At 44.0% G+C, this 20267-nt stretch overlaps 1 protein-coding gene across 1 annotated transcript in view; it reads left to right on the top strand.

Annotated features, from left to right (window-relative positions):
* The first annotated feature begins 2915 nt into the window (after positions 1-2915).
* The window catches only part of LOC147892433 (26S proteasome non-ATPase regulatory subunit 7 homolog A-like), a 36448-nt gene continuing 19096 nt past the window's right edge, over positions 2916-20267 (top strand). Inside the window, exons 1-3 of the mRNA XM_087387594.1 lie at positions 2916-3488; positions 12658-12750; positions 12846-12927. Coding sequence (XP_087243720.1) covers positions 3302-3488; positions 12658-12750; positions 12846-12927 — 362 coding nt within the window. The 5' untranslated portion in view covers positions 2916-3301. The remainder of the gene's footprint in view (positions 3489-12657; positions 12751-12845; positions 12928-20267) is intronic.

The raw sequence follows: 20267 nt of genomic DNA, 5'->3' as shown, positions 1-20267 counted from the left end.
ACATGCTTGGTCGATTAGATCAATACACATATACACAGGATAGGGGACATCCTTACCTTTGAAAGTGCCATATGTGGCTAGGACCTTCCCCTCAAGAGCAAAATGGTGGGGAACAAACTCGGATATTGCACTTATTGATAGTACCGATATAGCATTTTGATTCAAAGGGTTTATGTTTTTGGGTGTGAGCACTCTACCATATCCACTCCTATCGTTCATGTCCTCAACCCCATGTGTATGATGTCCAGAATCCACATTCTCACTGTGAGCTTTTTTGCCATCTTTTGCTCCAACAATTGAATTGGCTGAAAAGCATCATTATTAATTTTAATGTGCAACATTCAAGCAACCTTCCTAACACATTGCCTCTCTCAATTTCCATATAAATACTTGCGTGTTATAATTTTGTTAGACAACGGATTTTGATGAATGGTTTTCACGAGGTAAATAAAAAAGCTCCCACTTCTTTGTAATGTCCCCTCTTATGCATTAGATATGGGTAGATACCAATAAGTACATGTGAGCAAAATTATTGAGACCAACATACTCTCTCTTCTTTTTTATGTTCTATCTTTAAAATAGAGTGTGAGTATATAAAAAAAGACTGCATGTGCATTTATTTCCATACAAATTGATAAAAGGCAATCTTAAAAACAGAACATAACTACATGAGATTGAATGCATGTGTTATTATGTACATAAAAATATGTTTTGCAACTTTGGTAGAAAGGCAAATATAATACAACATCTTCACATAAACCAAGAGGCGACAAAATTGGGATTATTCAACCATCGGTTCACTCGTGTTTTTTAAAGCCTCTCTCACATAAATAAGGTCAAAGTATGGTCAAAACTTTGTAAATCTTCAAGGCGTAATTGAAAAAAACGTTTCATGATCACATGAACATAGATATTGCATGATTTATCCTAAGCATTTATGACTTCGTAAGAGTTGTCCTGCTCTAGAATCGGTGGCCTAATGTCTATTGTAATTTGGCACACAGCCAAATCACAAAGAGCAGGATGAAGGTTGAGTTTGATGGTGGAAGAGTCCTGATCCGATTGAAGCACATTGCAACCCTTGTCACGTATTGTTTGCCAAATTGGACAATCAACATTGGCCATCATAAGTTTAAAGTTTACGATATGATCATTAAATAAACCAAAACAAAGCCATGTTGTACCTTCCACGCATGCTTGCTTGGCAACTGCATAAAAAGTAATTTTCAAATTCTTCTTCATATTTTTATGGATGCCACCTTCCCTTACTGGCGCTAGAACCAAGGGTAAGCTCGCTATCGATGATGGAGTAGGGAGGGAAGTTTTGATCAAGCAAACGCCTGAAGCAAACACCATACCTTGCTATGCGAGCTCCCATACCGCATCAGTCATTGGCAGACCACAACATGCACCAAAGAAACAACACTATGAAACAAGGAAGACTAAAAAAAAGAGCATCTAAAGAGTATAGCGAACACAACTTTATACCTTATGCACACTTTGGATTTTCGTTTTTAGAACCATTAGTTGTAGCAGATGCTCCCATGGCTCCCATATCCAAACTATTATATAACACAACGTTCAATAAAGAATCCTTACATAATGATCACAAAAGAACACATTGACTGCATGGTTCAAGAATGATTCAACAGTCATTGAAAATAGAAGGAATTCCGATAAGAAGGTGGCAGTCAGCATAACACGAGCCACGAGTTGTCTGCATACATTTCGTCTCATGGTATTGCGTAGACAATCTCGTTTCACGCTAACAACATTCCAAGTTCTCCATCTTAGATTCGTCAATTTTCTCTACAATAGAAAAAAAAATCCATCCAAACGATTGTTATGAGTCTCGCCAGAAGCAGTACACAAATCATATCCAATTCAAGAAGACCAAATCCTTACCATGGAGAGCAGACCAAGCATCATCGTTACAAACCTTCTTGGATTCCGCCATATTCATCAGTCCTGTAAGGATGAGACATCAACGGTCGAATGAAAAGCAATGATCATATAGAAATAGATAGCAAAGAAAGAATCTTGAAATCAGAAAGTGGGAATCGCCAGAGAAACAACGAAATAAAGAAAACCTCTTTCGAATTCCCCACTGCTCGTGTCCATAGATTCGCCAGACCCTTGCGGTCCATCTTCGGAAGTAACCTTACATGCATATGCCATATCAAACAACTACTTTTCGCAGAAGACACATGCAGAAGAAAACATCGACAAAGCAAGAGGCCACAAACCGCAGGGGGACTGATGGTCAAAAGAGACATCCCTTTATAACAAGAGATGAAGCCGCACGTTCTGGATACCCCGTGCACTCGTCCATGCCTCGAGACGTTCCTTTCTTTGTTGAGCGAGCACGACTTAGTCATGGACATAAAACTACTGTGGGCGAAGTGAGGAGCCTGGGCAAACAAAGAACAATCCATCGATCCTTAAGTGCAGGAGTTGGCGACTTGCATCTTGTGAAACTGTAGGCAATTGACGACCTTCTGCATCATGTGTACGACCAAATACGAGTGCCTCTAACAATCCAGGCAAGAGGAATATTGTATCGCCTTATTCATGTATTTGTTGGACTTCAGCTTCCAAAATATGGACATCACAAAATCACCACCCCTGACATTTGCAGGAAGGATCAGGTCCTTACGGACCCTGTGTCGTGTCTCATGTCCACTATTTTACTCATTCTCTTTTTTCCTCAAACAATTGATAAGATAGAAGGATTCAACTTCAATGTTGAGTTAGTAGTTACTTGCTCCACAATGGAAAGACTGCCTGCCGTGCAATCTAGTTTCGCTTCTGATTGCCTCGCCTTCACTTAGGCCTCCCCATGGCAGGCCGAAAACTCATGGTGACACATAAGCATTCATTTATAAATAAAAGTTATTTACCTAAGAGGACAAGCAATTCCCCTAATAACCTATTTCAAGCTCATTCAATGCATGAATCTAGAACGTCGGTAGTGCATAGCGGCCACCAAGATCCTGCGAGTGCTCCGACACATCTTTCCTTTTGCGTGTCCTCGCATCCTTCGGGCCCTAGGCTAACAATTTTCTCATTTGGATTTTCAAGTTCATCTTGGTGGAGTGTTTAGACGGATTTGAGAAATTGCCGTAGCTCTGAAGCAAAGCACAACGGTTCCCCTCTGGGTGCTGCAGATGAAATAGAATAGTCGAAGACCGAACTTTGAAGTAACACAAGGAGAAGAAGGCATCAAGAGGGGGGAGAGAGAGAGAGAGAGAGAGAGAGAGAGAGAGAGAGAGAGCGCGAGCGCTGAGGCAACAGAGGAGCAATGGACGTTGTGACATCCAGCCAGGTAGGGGAGAGATTGATCGAGAAGGTGGTAGTTCACCCTCTTGTGCTGCTTAGTATCGTGGACAATTACAACCGCGTGGCCAAGGAAACTCGTAAACGTGTGGTGGGAGTTCTTCTCGGAGCGACTTTTCGTGGTCGGGTCGACGTCACTAACAGCTACGCAGGTGTGCGCTTAAATTTTGCACTGTTATGCTTCAGAGCTGAATGTGCAGGTCACATCTCGATTTACGTCTTGGGCTTTCCACTTCGTCCTACGCCACCGTGTGTTAGCATGCCAAGTGTCTGTACCACTTTTGTTTTTGCCTTTCATGTGCCCACAAGATTCAGATCAAGCAAGAGGTAAAATTTTGTTTGACTGAAGTAGCCCTTCCTGGGCAATGCATGAAGTAGCTGGTACTGGGCAATTCAAGGAAAGTATTCTTTCGGCGCAAGGCAGTACTTTTTTTGAATAGACACGACTTCAGAATGTTAATATAGCATTTGATTCTTTATTTGTGTGCTGAGATACTTAATAAACCCTAAGAACACGATTTTTATGTCGGTAAGTTATTTTCTAATGTCTGTAAATCTATGCACCCTACTCTGGTACGATTTGTGTTTTCTGTGTGAGGTACAGAGCCTTTGACGAGGTTTTGTGTAGAGGAGTGGTGGGTTGTTCTTGTATGGTCCCCTCTAATTCTCACTAGAGTACAACTACATTAGCCCCTTTTCCCTCTTCATTACATTTTGATATCCTGGGTTGCCCTTCACCTCCGGAGTGCGGACAGAAACTCAGTACGAAGACTCTATAAATGGATGCTCAAGTATGCGTGGGGGTGTGGATTTGTATGAGCATATGTTTATACTATGGTCTACACCCACTGTTGGGCACTGATGACTTCAGTGGGGATGTCATAGTAGCTTGTCCTTGCTATGCGTGATGGAGTTTATGGTTTTCAAACTTATGAGTGACTATCATGAGATTGAAACTGCACTATGTTGTGTTTTAAGAGGATGAGTTTGGGCATGTTCCTGGATTCATCTAGATATTTGATATCTTTGATTGCGTAAATGTGGCTGAGAAACAGCAGTGCTGCTATGTTACACTGAGCACTGGTGATGGGGGGAAGACTCATTGGTGCTATATCAGAAATAGCAATGCTGCTATGTTACGCTCAGTATTGATGATAAGGGAGGGACTTATTGGTGCTGTATTAGCAGTGCTGCTAGGTTACATTGAGCACTAGGAGGGACTCATTGGTGCTATATCAAGCCTTCACGTATCTTTAGACTTATAGACGTTAGCAAATGCTTTTGATAAGGGAGAAATTAATTGGTGCTATATTGAAGCATTCATGTGTGGTTTACATTCTAGAAGTTAGTGAATGGGTTGGAGACAGTGAATGTCGATGAATGGAACCTCTTTTACCTTTAAAGAATGGTAATGGATTGTCTTATCGTAAGTAGAATTGAAAGAAAGCCAACAGGATCAATAACGTTGGACCTTTTATACTATTTCATAACGGGATTGTCCTATCTGAGATAGAGAATTGGAGAAAGAAAGAAAGGAAGTTTATTAACGTCTTTGAAAGAGCGAAGGGTCTATGAGAGCAAGGGTTTGTAACAATCTGCACAAGTGTGCTGTGAACTTGAAAACGACTTTCTGCTGTAATGGCAAATGCAACAAAGTTGTCCGAGGACTTTGGAGAAACGTGTCAAGGAGAGGGTCTCGACAAGGTCCAATAAGTGAGACTGCACAGCCAAACGAAGGTAGGAGCTCCTAACAATTTTAAACATTCTCATTTTAAGTAATGTTTATATTCAGCAGAAAGGGATGCCACATGCATCTTCTCCACAATGATGTGGCATGCTGCATTTGGCTGGCTAAGGTAAAGGTCTACCTTCCTTTGCAAGGATTAGAGTCTAATATATATGATAAACGTCAACAACCTGAATATATTGGTTTACAGATTATAAAAATGCCTTACATTGACTCAAACATTTCTGATTTGGCCAAATATGGACTCAATTCCATAGATTTTCCTTCCTTTGTACAACTATATCACTCAATGTAGTAATTTGATCAATTTGCTGCACAAGGGGTATAATCCAAGAAAAATAATGAAAAAAGTACGCACGATCTTAGATCTTAGGCATGTTTAGAATGATTGAACATAAGCTGAAAACAAAAAGTGGGAGCTGAACAACCTGCTTTTTTTCTAGTTTGAAAAAATAGTTAAATTGAGTATCCATGTGCTTTTAAGTAAGGAATTTAATATTGCATCATTGTAGGAAGCGGTACATACGTGTAAGTGGTTCCTTTAGTTTTATATGTTTTAAATAATTTATTCATTGTCATTTTTTTCTTTCATTCATATATGAGAGAGAGAGAGAGAGAGAGAGAGAGAGAGAGATTTTATTCCCTTTTTTCGCTCTCTTTTGTTTCTTGATTTGTTTTTTTACTTTTGCTTAGTCATCTTCTGCCTTTCTTCTTTGTTTCTTGTTATCTTTCCCTTTTGTTTAATTGACGTATTTTAGTAAGCACTGGGTTTGCCCAAGGGACACCACGGGTCTTTGGAAACCCAGTATAGCTGCTTATGCTTGGGTACTGATGACGGCGTAATCGTTACTTTGCTTGCTAGGTATGTCTACCTTTTGTTTTTCAAAAAATTTGGCTAGCTCATTTTTCTTCTCTTTCATTTTCTCGTTTCAGTAAAGATTTTTTGGACTTTAGAACGACAAACATTTGAATTTGTACGATTGGATATATTCCAGTCTTACAAAGGTATACCTTCCTTTGCGAGCCACAGTTTGGGGAGAGATTGCAGATCATTGCCCTATAAGATGGGTAGGATGATTGAAGCCCACGCATAGAGCCTAGCATGGGAGCTGGATTGGTACGAAGAAGACCAGCCAATGGGCTGCCTTCAGCCAAAGGGCTGCACTTGCAACAGGCATGTCATCTGCGGCACTTTTGCCAGCCAAGATGCACCATGTTTCAACAGCAACAGCAGCTATAGAATGATTAGCAGCCAGCCATCCAGCAGGGTTGGCACGATCGGGCCTGTCTGCAGCAGGGCCAGCCCCAAAGATGGGCTGATCGCATGTTATCTTTTCAACCTCAACTGCCCAAAACATCGCAGAAGGAAACCATGAGTTGAATTAGAGCTTGAATTTAAAAAATTGTTGTAGCAAGTCTCTTCCATTTTAGAACTGCAAGTTGGAATTTGCTTAGCATTTTTCCTCCCTCATTTGCCAGAAAGTTGCTAGTTTTTTCAAGCACTTTTCTCATATTCTTCAAGTTCCTGCACAATATTACGGTTGTACTGATGCTGAGCTTGTCAATTGGAGCTAAAAAAAGAAACCGTGTTGTAATTTTGGAAGCGTTGTATCAAGATTGTGTCTGCCCTTTTAACATGTTTAAGCACTTCTTTTATGAACAAAGCTTCTTTGACTTGCACACTTCCGCTGCGACAGGGGCCTTATGAAAATTCCATGAATGTCCGCTCGAATATTGCAAGTTTAATTTTAGGAAACAACTTTTGCACTGACTTACTTGAGAGAGAAAGAAAGAAAGTCTATCAATGTCCACAGGAGACCAACAGGTCTATGGGCCAGCATAAAACCCAGTTAATACATCGGTTCAGGGTGGGCACAAGGCAGCTCTCAAATGAACTGACTGCAATTGTTATAAGATACCTACATTGTAGTCTGAAAATGAAGATAATAATTGGCCATACATCAGTTTAAGATTGAGCGTCTTTTGATTTGAATTTGAATTCCTTTATGAGGGCCACGACCTCACGATATAGTGCCCATTTTCGGCTTCTACTATAGCTATTTAGCAGTCACTAGTTTTGGGAACTTAGAGAACTGTTTAGCTGGAATTAGCAGAAAAGGAAGTAAAGGGGTAGGGTTAGGTCACTCTTACATGAAGAGGGCAAGGGATCAAGCAGCTCCCTTGATGGCTGGCTAGCTAGGTGCTAGATACTGTCCTTGCATGCGCAGCCTTCGAGCTGATGCTTAGGAAGTGCCAACAATGATTGAGAGAAATGTGAATTGCATTCGTGTAGGATGAATGTGTAGTACAACTGAAGCCCCTTTACATGCTTTTAGAAAAGTGGGCGAGCATATGTTTGCTTGTGGGAGAGGCTGCAACGTGGCAAGCCCACAATCAAGCCTAGAACCACTACTAAAAATACAAGAGAGTACTAAACTGTTTACAATGAATGAGACCCCCCTTTTAGGCTAACTGGGCCCATTTAACTAGCTGACTATGAATGTGTAGCACAGCTGAAGCCCCTTTATATACTTTTAGAAAAGTGGGCCAGCACATGTTGGCTTATTGGATTATTACAACAGGCTGCCACATGGCAAGCCCACAATCAAGCCTAGAACCACTAGTAAAAATACAAGAGAGTACTAAAGTGTTTACAATGAATGAGACCCCCTTTTTAGGCTAACTGGGCCCATTTAACTAGCTGATTGCTAAACCTAGAACTCCCCACTGTTACAGCAGCCTTGGCCTTGGGTTATTCCATTGTCTTTTGGCTTGGTTGAGCTTCGTGGAAGTTCTTTGTCTAACCATATCTTGGTACTTTTCGGGTTGTGAGATCGGTGAAGAAGCTTGATTCGTATATCTCGTGTGCTAAATGTGATTATGGCATGTCCTCTTGAGTCACGAATATTAGATGTGGGAGCTTTCCCGTCTTTGTCTTCCTCCGGCCATTTCAATGCTAGGGGTGGCTGCTTTGATGTGTGCTAGAGTCCCCTTGTATGTATCCTCATCATTGAACCAGGTTTGAGGAAGGCTTCCGATCTTGATTTTCATTGTTGTGTTTTGCTTCATGCTCCTTGCTATCAGCTTGAATGTCAGTTTTATTCGCCTTTGAATCCACCTCTACAATCATTTCCTTCTTGATGGCTTACAGTTCTGTGTGACCAAGATTCTTGACTCTAGAAACTAATTGGGGGTAGGAGAAGAGGCCTTGCAGGTCTACATTCCCTTGATTACTCCTTGCTTCTCGAGCCCTTCGAGGACCTGGATTTGGGCTACCAGAGCTGCCATCTGCAACCTTAGCTCTCATACTTATTGTTGTAAATAGAAAATCTGCTCTTGGGCCCTGGGGGCCAACGATGGGCCCGTTAGGCCCCCTCGTTGGTATGTTCTTGCATAGGGAGAGGGTGTCGAGGCTGCCACTCTACAGTACAGGATTTTGCTGGTTGGAGTTGAGGTTGCAGGAGAAGGGGATTTTGAGGAATATGTTTGCTCACTATTGACCATATCTTAGTGCACCCCCTAGCTGAGACTAACCCCTGAGATTGGGCTGGGGGTTCAGCCCAATTTGGGGGTGGGGAGACAGAGAAAAGGGGATTGTGATTGTGTGCCTTTGCAGGCTGCAAGAGAGGGGTCTGCTGGGAGCATGCCGGGAGGCTGTGAGGGACTAGGGGAGGAGGGGCTGTGAGGGAGATATTAGTGGAGCTGAAAGGAAGCTGAGAGGAGTCGAGAGGGGGCTAGGAGCTGAGGGAGGAGTCGAGCGGAAGGGGCCTGAAAGTGGTGTGAGGGGGGCTGGGGGGTAAGGGAGCTGAACAAGGGGGTTTGCAGGAGCTAGGCAGGGGGATGGTGGAGGTGCACAAGTGGGACTGTGAGCTGAGGGAGCTGTGTGAGGGGGTGGAGGAGCTGCACAGTGTAGGCTGAGAGCTGCGTGACAGGGGGTGGGAGGTGGAGGAGCTGCGTGAGGGGGGCTGGGAGCTGAAGGAGAGCTGCACGCAGGTGGAGAGAGAGAGAGAGAGAGAAAGAGAGAGAGAGAGAGTAAAACCGGCCTCTAATCACTCAGAGGGCAGTGGAACTAAACCTTTAATCACTTCAGCACTTATTTACAGCTCACAAAGCATATGTCACAACCATTAACCATTGCATGATCACCATTTGGCATTTACCCATTTGTTCACAAACAAAACCACTGAAAAAGGGATGGGGGCTAGAATGCCCCTGCTCAACAAACATAGACAAGTGCCTCCGGAGTGCCGACAGAAACTCAGTACGAAGACTTTGTATAAACGGATGCTCAAGTATGTGTGGGTGTGTGGATTTGTATGTGTGAGAGCATATTTTTATACTATAGTCTACACCCACTGTTGGGTGCTGATGACGTCAGTGGGGATGTCATAGTTGCTACTCCCTGCTATGCATGATGGAGTTTATGGTTTTCAACCTTGTGAGTGACTATCATGAGATTGAAACTGCACTATGTTTTGTTTTTAGAGGATGAGTTTGGGAATGTTCCTGGATTCATCTAGGTATATAGACAAGTGCACCCGATTGGCCCCAAACACCGTGGCGCCCCTCCCCTTTCGGTATTTCTTTATATTTCACAGTGAAATGATTACAAGTTGCATCTGGGAGACCTTCCCTGCAACTAAGCACGCAGCCCCAATTCACTAAGCCTTCGCAAGGCTTTCAAGCATAGAACACCATCACATAAGTGCACTGAACCCATAGGCTCAACCCAAAGGCATTCTCTTTTCCGTGTTCAATTCCATTGGCTGTCCAGATGCAATCACACTGCACCCCAGCTGCACTCTCTTTGAGTGGTTTCCAGATAGCATTCACAAAGCTTTTCAAAGCTCCAAAATAAAATCAGCAAAGTACCCAACCAAAGAATGACTCATGTAGCACTCCGTGGACACCTGTGAGCCAAGAAAGAGGCGGCACACGAGGCCAATCAATAGCTTATGGCAAAAAGAAATTGCAGCAGCAAAATCACAACTCACCAAGCCGTGAAAACTTGAACCAAGTCCTCAATCTTCAAGAGGACATAGTAGCCAATGCCCAATTGCATTCTCAGCCAAAGAGGAGTGCAAAGGCATGAAGAAAGAGCATTTACAAGAGCCGACCAGCAAGAATTCCATTGAAAAATGCGAAAAGAAGCACTTCTGTCCCGAAGAAATGGGAGTTCTTGGGCTCAAAAGAAGCGTGCTTTAGAGAGGAATGCATTGAGAAGGTTTTGGAGAAGTTTCATCGCCGGAAAGTCCTTCAAAACTGAGAAAAACCAGTCAACCAGCGCGTGAGACCACTCGAAATTCAACAGAAAGCTGTAGCTTTGCAAGAGCAGAGGCCCAGAAGGCGGTAGAAGCAAAAAGGTCCAGAAAAAGCCACTTTTGCAAATTCGACCAGCAAAAGAAGTGCTCAGCTCTGCCCATTCTACCAAACGCACGGAGGGAAAAGCATATCACTACGAAGGGGAGGCAGAGGGGAAGCCGTTGGGCCAAACGAAAGTCAAGGAATGCAAACGGGTGAGGAGTTATGAAGAAAAACGGAATTCAGCTGAAGGAGGCTGAAAACCCAGTCCAAAATCTCAACAAAGGGAGAAGATGAGAGAGAAAACCACGCGTGTGAAGTTTAGAAGGCCCAGGAAGGTCCAGGAATGGCAAAGGAGCATGTAGAAGACACTAGAGCCACCTGGAACTCTAGGGGGGCCACTGAAGGTACATGGCCCTCTAGGGGGTCCATTAAAAATGCCACATCATCATTTCCCAACAACCACTCTTTTAATGGTTGTAATATTCAGCTGTCAAAAAGTGCAGCAAAGATATCCTTCCACCAAACTACCGAGGCCCACCTCTTGAGAAAGAGTGTGTGGTATCCCGGCAATAGAACCAATGAAACTGGCCTCTAATCACTCAGAGGGCAGTGGAACTAAACCTTTAATCACTTCAGCACTTATTTACAGCTCACAAAGCATATATCACAACCATTAACCATTGCATGATCACCATTTGGCATTTACCCATTTGTTCACAAACAAAACCACTGAAAAAGGGATGGAGGCTAGAATGCCCCTGCTCAACAAACATAGACAAGTGCACCCGATTGGCCCCAAACACCGTGGCGCCCCTTTCGGTATTTCTTTATATTTCACAGTGAAATGATTACAAGTTGCATCTGGGAGACCTTCCCTGCAACTAAGCACGCAGCCCCAATTCACTAAGCCTTCGCAAGGCTTTCAAGCATAGAACACCATCACATAAGTGCACTTAACCCATAGGCTCAACCCAAAGGCATTCTCTTTTCCGAGTACAATTCCATTGGCTGTCCATATGCAATCACACTGCACCCCAGCTGCACTCTCTTTGAGTGGTTTCCAGATAGCATTCACAAAGCTTTTCAAAGCTCCAAATAAAATCAGTAAAGTACCCAACCAAAGAATGACTCATGTAGCACTGCTTGGGCACCTGTGAGCCAAGAAAGAGGCGGCACACGAGGCCAATCAATAGCTTATGGCAAAAAGAAATTGCAGCAGCAAAATCACAACTCACCAAGCCGTGAAAACTTGAACCAAGTCCTCAATCTTCAAGAGGACATAGTAGCCAATGCCCAATTGCATTCTCAGCCAAAGAGGAGTGCAAAGGCATGAAGAAAGAGCATTTACAAGAGCCGACCAGCAAGAATTCCATTGAAAAATGCGAAAAGAAGCACTTCTGTCCCGAAGAAATGGGAGTTCTTGGGCTCAAAAGAAGCGTGCTTTAGAGAGGAATGCATTGAGAAGGTTTTGGAGAAGTTTCATCGCCGGAAAGTCCTTCAAAACTGAGAAAAACCAGTCAACCAGCGCGTGGGACCACTCGAAATTCAACAGAAAGCTGTAGCTTTGCAAGAGGAGAGGCCCAGAAGGCGGTAGAAGCAACAAGGTCCAGAAAAAGCCACTTTTGCAAATTCGACCAGCAAAAGAAGTGCTCAGCTCTGCCCGTTCTACCAAACGCACGGAGGGAAAAGCATATCACTACGAAGGGGAGGCAGAGGGGAAGCCGTTGGGCCAAACGAAAGTCAAGGAATGCAAACGGGTGAGGAGTTATGAAGAAAAACGGAATTCAGCTGAAGGAGGCTGAAAACCCAGTCCAAAATCTCAACAAAGGGAGAAGATGAGAGAGAAAACCACGCGTGTGAAGTTTAGAAGGCCCAGGAAGGTCCAGGAATGGCAAAGGAGCATGTAGAAGACACTAGAGCCACCTGGAACTCTAGGGGGGCCACTGAAGGTACATGGCCCTCTAGGGGGCCCATTAAAAATGCCACATCATCATTTCCCAACAACCACTCTTTTAATTCCTTGGAATCCCTTTGGGCCTAGGGATTAATTACGCTTATGTGCTAGGCACCATGCCGCGTTTGATTACACATTATTAAGCCCATGCTTGGACTTTTAAAACCAAAGTTGTTACGGTCTTGTAGTACATTAAAGTACTTAGAATTTAACGCCCCCGTGACAGAGAGAGAGAGAGAGAGAGAGCTCATCGACAGTTTTGAGGAGTTGAGGTAATAGGCAATTGATAACTTGCTTTCTTCTTTGTTCTTGGCAGTGCCTTTTGAGGAGGATGACAAAGATCCTAGCATTTGGTTTCTAGATCACAATTACCATGAGGCAATGTTTGACATGTTCAAGCGGATAAATGGTCAGTGCATTGCATTTTGCTGAGTCTGCTCATTGGTGCTAGGTGTGAGCTCTTTTTGTGAATGTTTGATGCAGACTTTTCGTGATGATGTGCAGCAAAGGAGCATGTGGTTGGCTGGTATAGTACCGGGCCAAAATTACGGGAGAACGATCTGAACATACATGAGCTTTTTCGAGAGTGAGCATCAAAGTTATTTGTTGATGTTTTCATCTGATTTTCATGTGCATTCTTTAGTAATTTAAGAGGGGTTCTATTGAAGACTGTCAGGCAGTGCAATATGTTCGTAGGACCTAAGTTATATGTGATGATTATTGTTGTAATATGCTGTATTTTGGTCAGATACACTAAGCAACTTTATTATTGGTTTTCAATGCTGGAATTGCATAAAAGGATTAGTTTGCTTGAATCTTGGAATCTTTCATTACTTTTCTATGGGGATTATATGTCAAATTGGTAGGCTTAAAGAAGCCAGGCCTTATTGATTGTTTTTGGCAAGAGCTTGACAACCCTGTTGTCCCGACGTTCTGATTTGGTCTCATCCTAAATGTAAAACGGCTCTTTCAAGAGCCATTTGATTTAGAGTATTGCTCTGCCATTTACTTAGCTTAATTAAATTAAGGAGGAACATTTTGTCTGTTTTCACAATAGGCTATTGTGACCTTCTGCAGCTTAAGACTTTGTATAAATGGATGCTCAAGTATGTGTGGGTGTGTGGATTTGTATGTGTGAGAGCATATGTTTATACTATGTCTACATCCACTGTTGGGCGTTGATGACGTCAATGGGGATGTCGTAGTAGCTAGTCCCTGCTGTGTGTGATGGAGTTTATGGTTTTCAACCTTATGAGTGACTATCATGAGATTGAAACTGCACTATATTGTGCTTTTAGAGGATGAGTTTGGGCATGTTCTTGGACTCATCTAGGTATATACTTCTGCCGTATTAGCGGACATGCAAACTTCACCTTGTGAAGTTTTCGTCCCTTGCTAGTTTTGCGATAATTCTTTCTATCTTAAGTGGTGCGTTGCCCTATCAGCTAATTTTAGATGCTCGTCTAGGAGAGACTAAAATGAAATCATATAGTCTTCACAAGCAGTTGTAGCTTGAATGAAGAGATATTGGACTACCTTTTGATTAGCCTTCTCCTTTAGTGCTAGCCTTCGTCATGGCTGAGTCTGCCTTTCACCTCCGGAGTGCTGATAGAAACTTAGTACGAAGACTTTGTATAAATGGATGCTCAAGTATGTGGGTGTGTGGATTTGTATGTGTGAGAGCATATGTTTATACTATGGTCTACACCCACTGTTGGGCGCTGATGACGTCAGTGGGGATGTTGTAGTAGCTAGTCCCTGCTATGCGTGATGGAGTTTATGGTTTTCAACCTTATGAGTGACTATCATGAGATTGAAAGTGCACTATATTGTGTTTTTAGAGGATGAGTTTGGGCATGTTCCTTGACTCATCTAGGTATATGGACGAGGAGAGTCTTCAATATCTCTTGAATTATGCGCTTAGTAAGATATTATAATAGATTCATCGCAGCCTTCTTCAATCCTGTTTCATGAAGGATTTACCGAGACTTGTTGCTTCAGATTCGCCTAGATTTAGTCCATGCCACCGACTCTCTCCAGGACATGCTTTGTAAAGGGCAATGGGCAATGTTCTTTACGAGTCGTGGCATTTACCTTTTTGATATCTATGCATACTTTGATCTTGCCATTCTTTTTTAGCACTATGATGATGGGGGATACCCAGTCCATATGCTCGATCTCATAGATGAACCCTACGTCTATTAATTTTCTCTCTCTTCCCGTACAATCGTCACATACTTTGGATTCATTGGCCACATCGGTCTATTATCATCCATCATAGGGATGGTATGTTGTACAACCTCGGATGGCACACCACTTCCAAGCAAAGCAATCTTGAAACTCATTAAAGAGGGTAATAAGAGGCTCTTCTTGCTTGGGTGTGAGGTCATCTACTATATAGACCGGTTTAGGGTCTTCGTCGTCTGAGGCAAGGTCCGCTTCCTTGACCTTAGCCAGACCATCCTACCCTTAATGCTTTCCTTCTTCTGCGGCCTGCTCGAGAAATATTTTGTGGTCTTGGATTGTATAAGCTTTGGAGTGCTTGGGAAACTGACGCAAATCAGTCATATTCTACCAAGGAAGTAGATTCACCAAAACTTCTTTGGTGAACATCTTATCGAATAATCAATTTGATTCCCTTCTACATAGAAGGTCCTCACGTTATTCTTTGCGGTCATTCCTCCTACCTTGAATGACAGTTTGATTGAGATTGAGGATGAGGTCCTCTTTGAAAGGATCCATCATTATCCTTAGGTCATTATGAAGGAGATTAATCAGCTCCTAGAATTGAAAGCCTCCTAAGAGCCAACGATTGTTGGCAATGGTGGCTAGATGGTAGAATTGATTTTGAGAAAGAATTCACTCGCGGACTGTGAACGAGAAGAGTGCCTTAGATAGTGATGATTAGATTACTCGATGGATGAATTATGCGGTTTTGATGGATGGATGGTCAACTCCATCAAGGAATGGATGGGCTATATTGGAAGTTCATCTGTTTCTTTCCTTTGTTCCCTTGCTTGTTTCATAAAAAAGTTTAATTGGAGATCTTATAAAAGGAAGCCCAGAATAAAATAGACAGTGATTGCAATTCAGCTAAAAGTAAAATCCCCAAACTGATAGTTCGGTAAATTCTGAGCTGGTCATCTTATATTCTTAAGCTACTACATTTTCTAATTGGGTTATATTTATCAATTTCGTCCACATATTTTTTTGTCCACTTAAAATATTGCTACTTCCTGGTAGCATGTCCTTGTCCTCTAATCCTTGAGATTACCCTTGCTACATGTCCTTGCCTCTGGCCTTGCCTTTGCTTTAGCAAGAAAGTCCTTGTCGTTGCCATCTCCCTCAAACAATGTCTATTAAATTGTAGCTCCTTCAAAGTTTGTTGACCATGAGCATGGCCAACTGGTTATTGTTCACTTCTTGACAAATTGCAGCCAATCAATCTCGCATAACCTTCATTTTCACTAAGTGACTGATACGTTCCACCCATTCAACTTGAATAATTAGTTTTTGAGTCACAAAATGCGCCGCACTGTTGGTCTTGAAGAGATCATTGAGGCCTTATGTGCAATTGAGTATTTGGAAGCACCTAAAGGCTAATATGTAGTAATCCCTTGATTATTGAAAGTGCCTCAGCATCTTTGAGTACCTAGTCTTTGATGTCCACTAGATTTGTCTGTGTCCCTTAAGGAGGTTTTGTCATCAGCTTCGAATAATCCCTCTTTGACTTCTTTAGAAACGCTGGAAGCTGCCTTACTATCTGAGGAATAGGCTAATCCAAAACCAAACAAATGGAAGAAGACGAGTTATCTTGATAGTTGGAATACCTACGCATTGGATAAATTAGGAAAATTAAAACTCCTAGGGGAGATGTGCGACATGCTCAGCTTACGTCGATGAGCATTAATTTGTCCAAAAGAGAGTATTACGAACTCCTAATGGCCGTATCTACTTCAGATCTCGTCTTAGAGATGTCTTTCTCAACTATGCGTAGCTGGTGGTAATGAGTACAAAGGTCAATCTTCGTAAAATAGAAAGGTCCCTGCAGCCTATCAATCAAATGATCCGCTCTAGGAAGGGGATATTGGTTCTTGATGCTTTAATAACCATGGAAAGCACGAACACTTACAGAGATTAAAACAGAATTTGCAGATGTATTTAATGAGTTGCAGCATACAGAGAATTTGCAGATGTATTTATGAGTTGCCGCTGATCTGCCACCAGTGAGGTTGGTAGATCATCAGATAGAATTAGTTCCAGGTCATGACCTCTGGAATCTACATCTCCTGATCATATGAGAACGTAGGACAGTGTTGAAAGCCTTTTGGAAGTCTACAAAGCAGACATAGACTTTCTGGGATCTTGATGTCACCTCCTCAATGATAGCCCGTTGGGTGAAGATGTCTAGGTGGAGTGTTGTCATGACTCCTGCTTGTCCTAGAGCCCGTTGCCCATGTGCCTCTGTGTAGCTGTTGATCTCCCTCTCCAGTATTGACCCGTAGATCTTGGCCATCGCCAATCGAGAGAGAGAGAGAGAGAGAGAGAGAGAGAGAGAGAGAGAGAGGGAGGGAGGGAGGGAGTCTATTAACATCCACGGGAGACCAGAGAGAGGGGGGGGAGAGAGAGGGGGGGGGGGAGACCAGAGAGAGGGGGGGGGAGAGAGAGAGAGAGAGAGAGAGAGAGAGAGAGAGAGAGAGAGAGGGGCGGGGAGAGAGAGAGAGAGAACCCGTTGCCCATGTGCCTCTGTGTAGTTGCTGATCTCCCTCTCTAGTATTGACCCGTAGATCTTGGCCAAAGTGTCGCCAATTGAGAGAGAGAGAGAGAGAGAGAGAGAGAGAGAGAGAGGGGGAGGGAGGGAGTCTATTAACATCCACGGGTGACCAGAGAGAGAGAGAGAGAAAGAAAGAAAGAAAGAAAGAAAGAAAGTGTATTATTGTCCACTAAAGGCCAAAATGGGCCCATGGGACATCAAGAACTCTGCATACAAGATAGCACAAAATCAACGTGCCACAAAGAAGAGGCATCGTCGAATATCATCTAAGTGCTATGCAATACAATGCAAGTGAAAGTACATAATGTCAAATCTGAGCCTAAATACAAAGTAAACTAGATGCAAGGAAACCGCCCCTAGGTGCAAAATGGGGGGAATGAGTACAATATGCCAATGCAAAGATACAAGTCCAGGTGTCACGGAGTCTGAGAACCAAAATAATACTGGAAATCCTGTCCATCGACTCTGCCTCCTGCTATGAGAGTACAAATCTGAGCAAAGGTGAGGTGAGCGGCTGGTGGGGCGAGATCTCCATGAGTAAGTCTCCTCCGAAAAGCTGCCATCATCTTGGATCGTCTGGAGATGAAGCGACGAGTACGTCCCCTATGTAACAAGATCCTGCGGCGTCTACAAACCATCTCATATGTACATCCACAGGGTGGAGGCATGTGTCCTGTGTGAGCTCTGACCTCCTCGTGCTCCTCCTGGTCTCTGTCCTCTGGTATAGCGTGTGCCTGAGCTCTATCAGGCTGGGCTCTATCACGCTCCGGTCTGTGCTGATGGTCTCTGAGGTAGTCTCGTCGAAGCATAGTGGCCTCCCTGACATAAAGAGCTAGGCAATGCTGATCCTCGTAGTCCATCACTCGTGAGAGAGGTCCAAAGCCATCCGTGAAGAGACAGTGGAATCTACCTCTGAGCTCATAATATAGCGGGCATCTGCAAATGAAGTGCTCCTCTGACTCCACCTCTCCCATGGTGCAACAAGGGCAGATCCTGGTCTCTCGGCCTGGTCGCCGTCCATCCTCCATGCGTCGCATCCTACCAGCCTCTATCTCGAGCTGATGCAAAGAGACTCTAAGCTGGCCAAGGGCAATCCTCAGTGAGTGGGACATGTGGATACCTGTATAGCCCGGTGGAATGACAAATCCATCCTCTGAGATCCGAAGGAAGTGGTCACGATATGTGGCCATCTTCGTCGGAAGCTGCGTGGGATAAATCCAAGTGCGATACGTATGAAGCTGCAGCAATCGTGACCTGGCTAAGCTCGTGGCGAGTCAACTCGAGATGAGGGGCATCTATGCTGTATCGGAAGGGAGGCAGTCTATCCATGTCTAGTCCAAGAGATGTGAGCCACCTAGTGAGTCTGAAGTACCAGCAGTATCGGGCCCCAGATCGTGCCAACTCCATAGAAGATGCAAGTGCTAACCATGGCAACCGAGCTCTGCTTGCTGCTGAGTCTCCAAACTTCCTAACCCTATGCAAATACATGACCGACTGAAACGCTGCATCCAATGCAAGGGGAGTAGCTCCAAACTCTGCTAGCATGATCTCGTGCGGAACTGTAGCCTTGGCCCTAATGAGCCGAGAGAACATGATGATCTGTAACCTCTCTACTCGTCTCCAATCTGCAGCGCCGAGGTCTCTTGCCGAGAAAGGAGCTGCATACATCGCAGCTGGTCTCACCAATGTATCAAAAAGCAAGGATTTCGTATCGGGATGCTGAAAGTGGGACTGAAAACACTGAGGCTCAAGATGAGCCAACGAAGCATACCCTTTTATCTCGTGCTGCATATGTCATGGTGAAAACCGGTCCCCTGAAAACTGCCCCCAAATAAGTGTACTCTCTAACAAGCTCAATGGGCTGTCCGTCATATGTGAAGCAAAACTCATCCGTGCTGTAAATACGATCAGAGGTGTTGAAAACCACAACCTTGGTCTTGCCAAGGTTTACGGTCAACCCCCTGTCCTGGCAAAACCTGTGGAGTGCCTCAATATGTGCCTGGAGGCCCTGAGCAGTAGAGGAAATGAGAACCACATCGTCCGCATACAGGAGGATAGGAATGGAGGATCCTGAGAGAGTAGAGCCCACACCGCCTGTCATCTGTATAAACATCTCTAGCTCATCAATATATAATCCAAAGAGAGTAGGAGAGAGCGGGTAACCCTGCTTCACCCCAATCGTGCTGCATACCTCCTCTGAGAGCCCCTCACGTGTCCGAACCCGACCAGTGACCCTCTCATACAAAGCTATGATAGCCCACTGTATCTCTCCACTGAAGCCCATCTGGCGAATCCTCTGAAACAATCTGAATCGCGGAACTGTGTCAAATGCCTTCCTGAAGTCCACAAAGCAACAATAAAGCCGTTGCCTTCGTGACTTCGCCTCCTCTACCAGTGCCCTGAGTGTGAGGATGTGGTCAAGTGTGGAATGATCCCTGCGAAATCCAGCCTGCCCTCTGGCTCTGAGTCCTGTCATCTCGGCATGGTCATTTATACAGCTTTCCAAAACTGATGCATAGATCTTGGCCATAACGTGGCCAATCATGATGGTCCTGTGATTCGACGGCTCCATAGGGTCCCCCGACTTGTGGATAGGTACTATGGTATTGCCTAACCAGGACTGTGGTAGGCCTGTACAAACAGACTCATTGAAGAGACGGGAAAGAACAAAATCTAAGGCATCAATCCCATGGATTACATACTCCGCTTGCAATCCATCATGATCCTTAGCTCTCCCATTCTTCAATCGGTGGACTGCTGCACGGACACTCTCTGGTGTGAAGAGACTAGATGAAGCTGGCCTAGGGGAATGGGATAAATCGATGGCTGGCTGATCTGGAACATCGTATAGAGCTGAAGTGTATGCAGACCAGACACGTGGATCTGTGAGGGGGCTCTGAGACTTCGAGCGGAGGAATTTTCTCCAGAATTCCTTGGAGTCACAGCTGAAAAGCAAGCTTCTCAGCTCCTCCTCATTCCGGGCTAGAAATTGGCGTTTCTTGCGCCTAACCAACCACTTGTAGTCTCTCTTGGTTTCGGGTCTCAAGGTGAAGTTTCCTGCGGAGTTCCTTACACTCCTCGTCATACCAACCGTTGCAAGGAACAAGACCAACCGGTGGGGGACTAGACGAATGACATGTGGCAGGGAACGA

Source organism: Dipteris shenzhenensis, chromosome 16, assembly GCF_047967505.1.
Source record: "Dipteris shenzhenensis isolate YYH24624 ecotype China chromosome 16, Dip_SZ_1.0, whole genome shotgun sequence".
Classification (NCBI taxonomy): Eukaryota; Viridiplantae; Streptophyta; class Polypodiopsida; order Gleicheniales; family Dipteridaceae; genus Dipteris; species Dipteris shenzhenensis.
The sequence above is the reverse complement of the archived record's forward strand: the minus strand, read 5'-3'. Positions and strand labels throughout refer to the sequence as shown.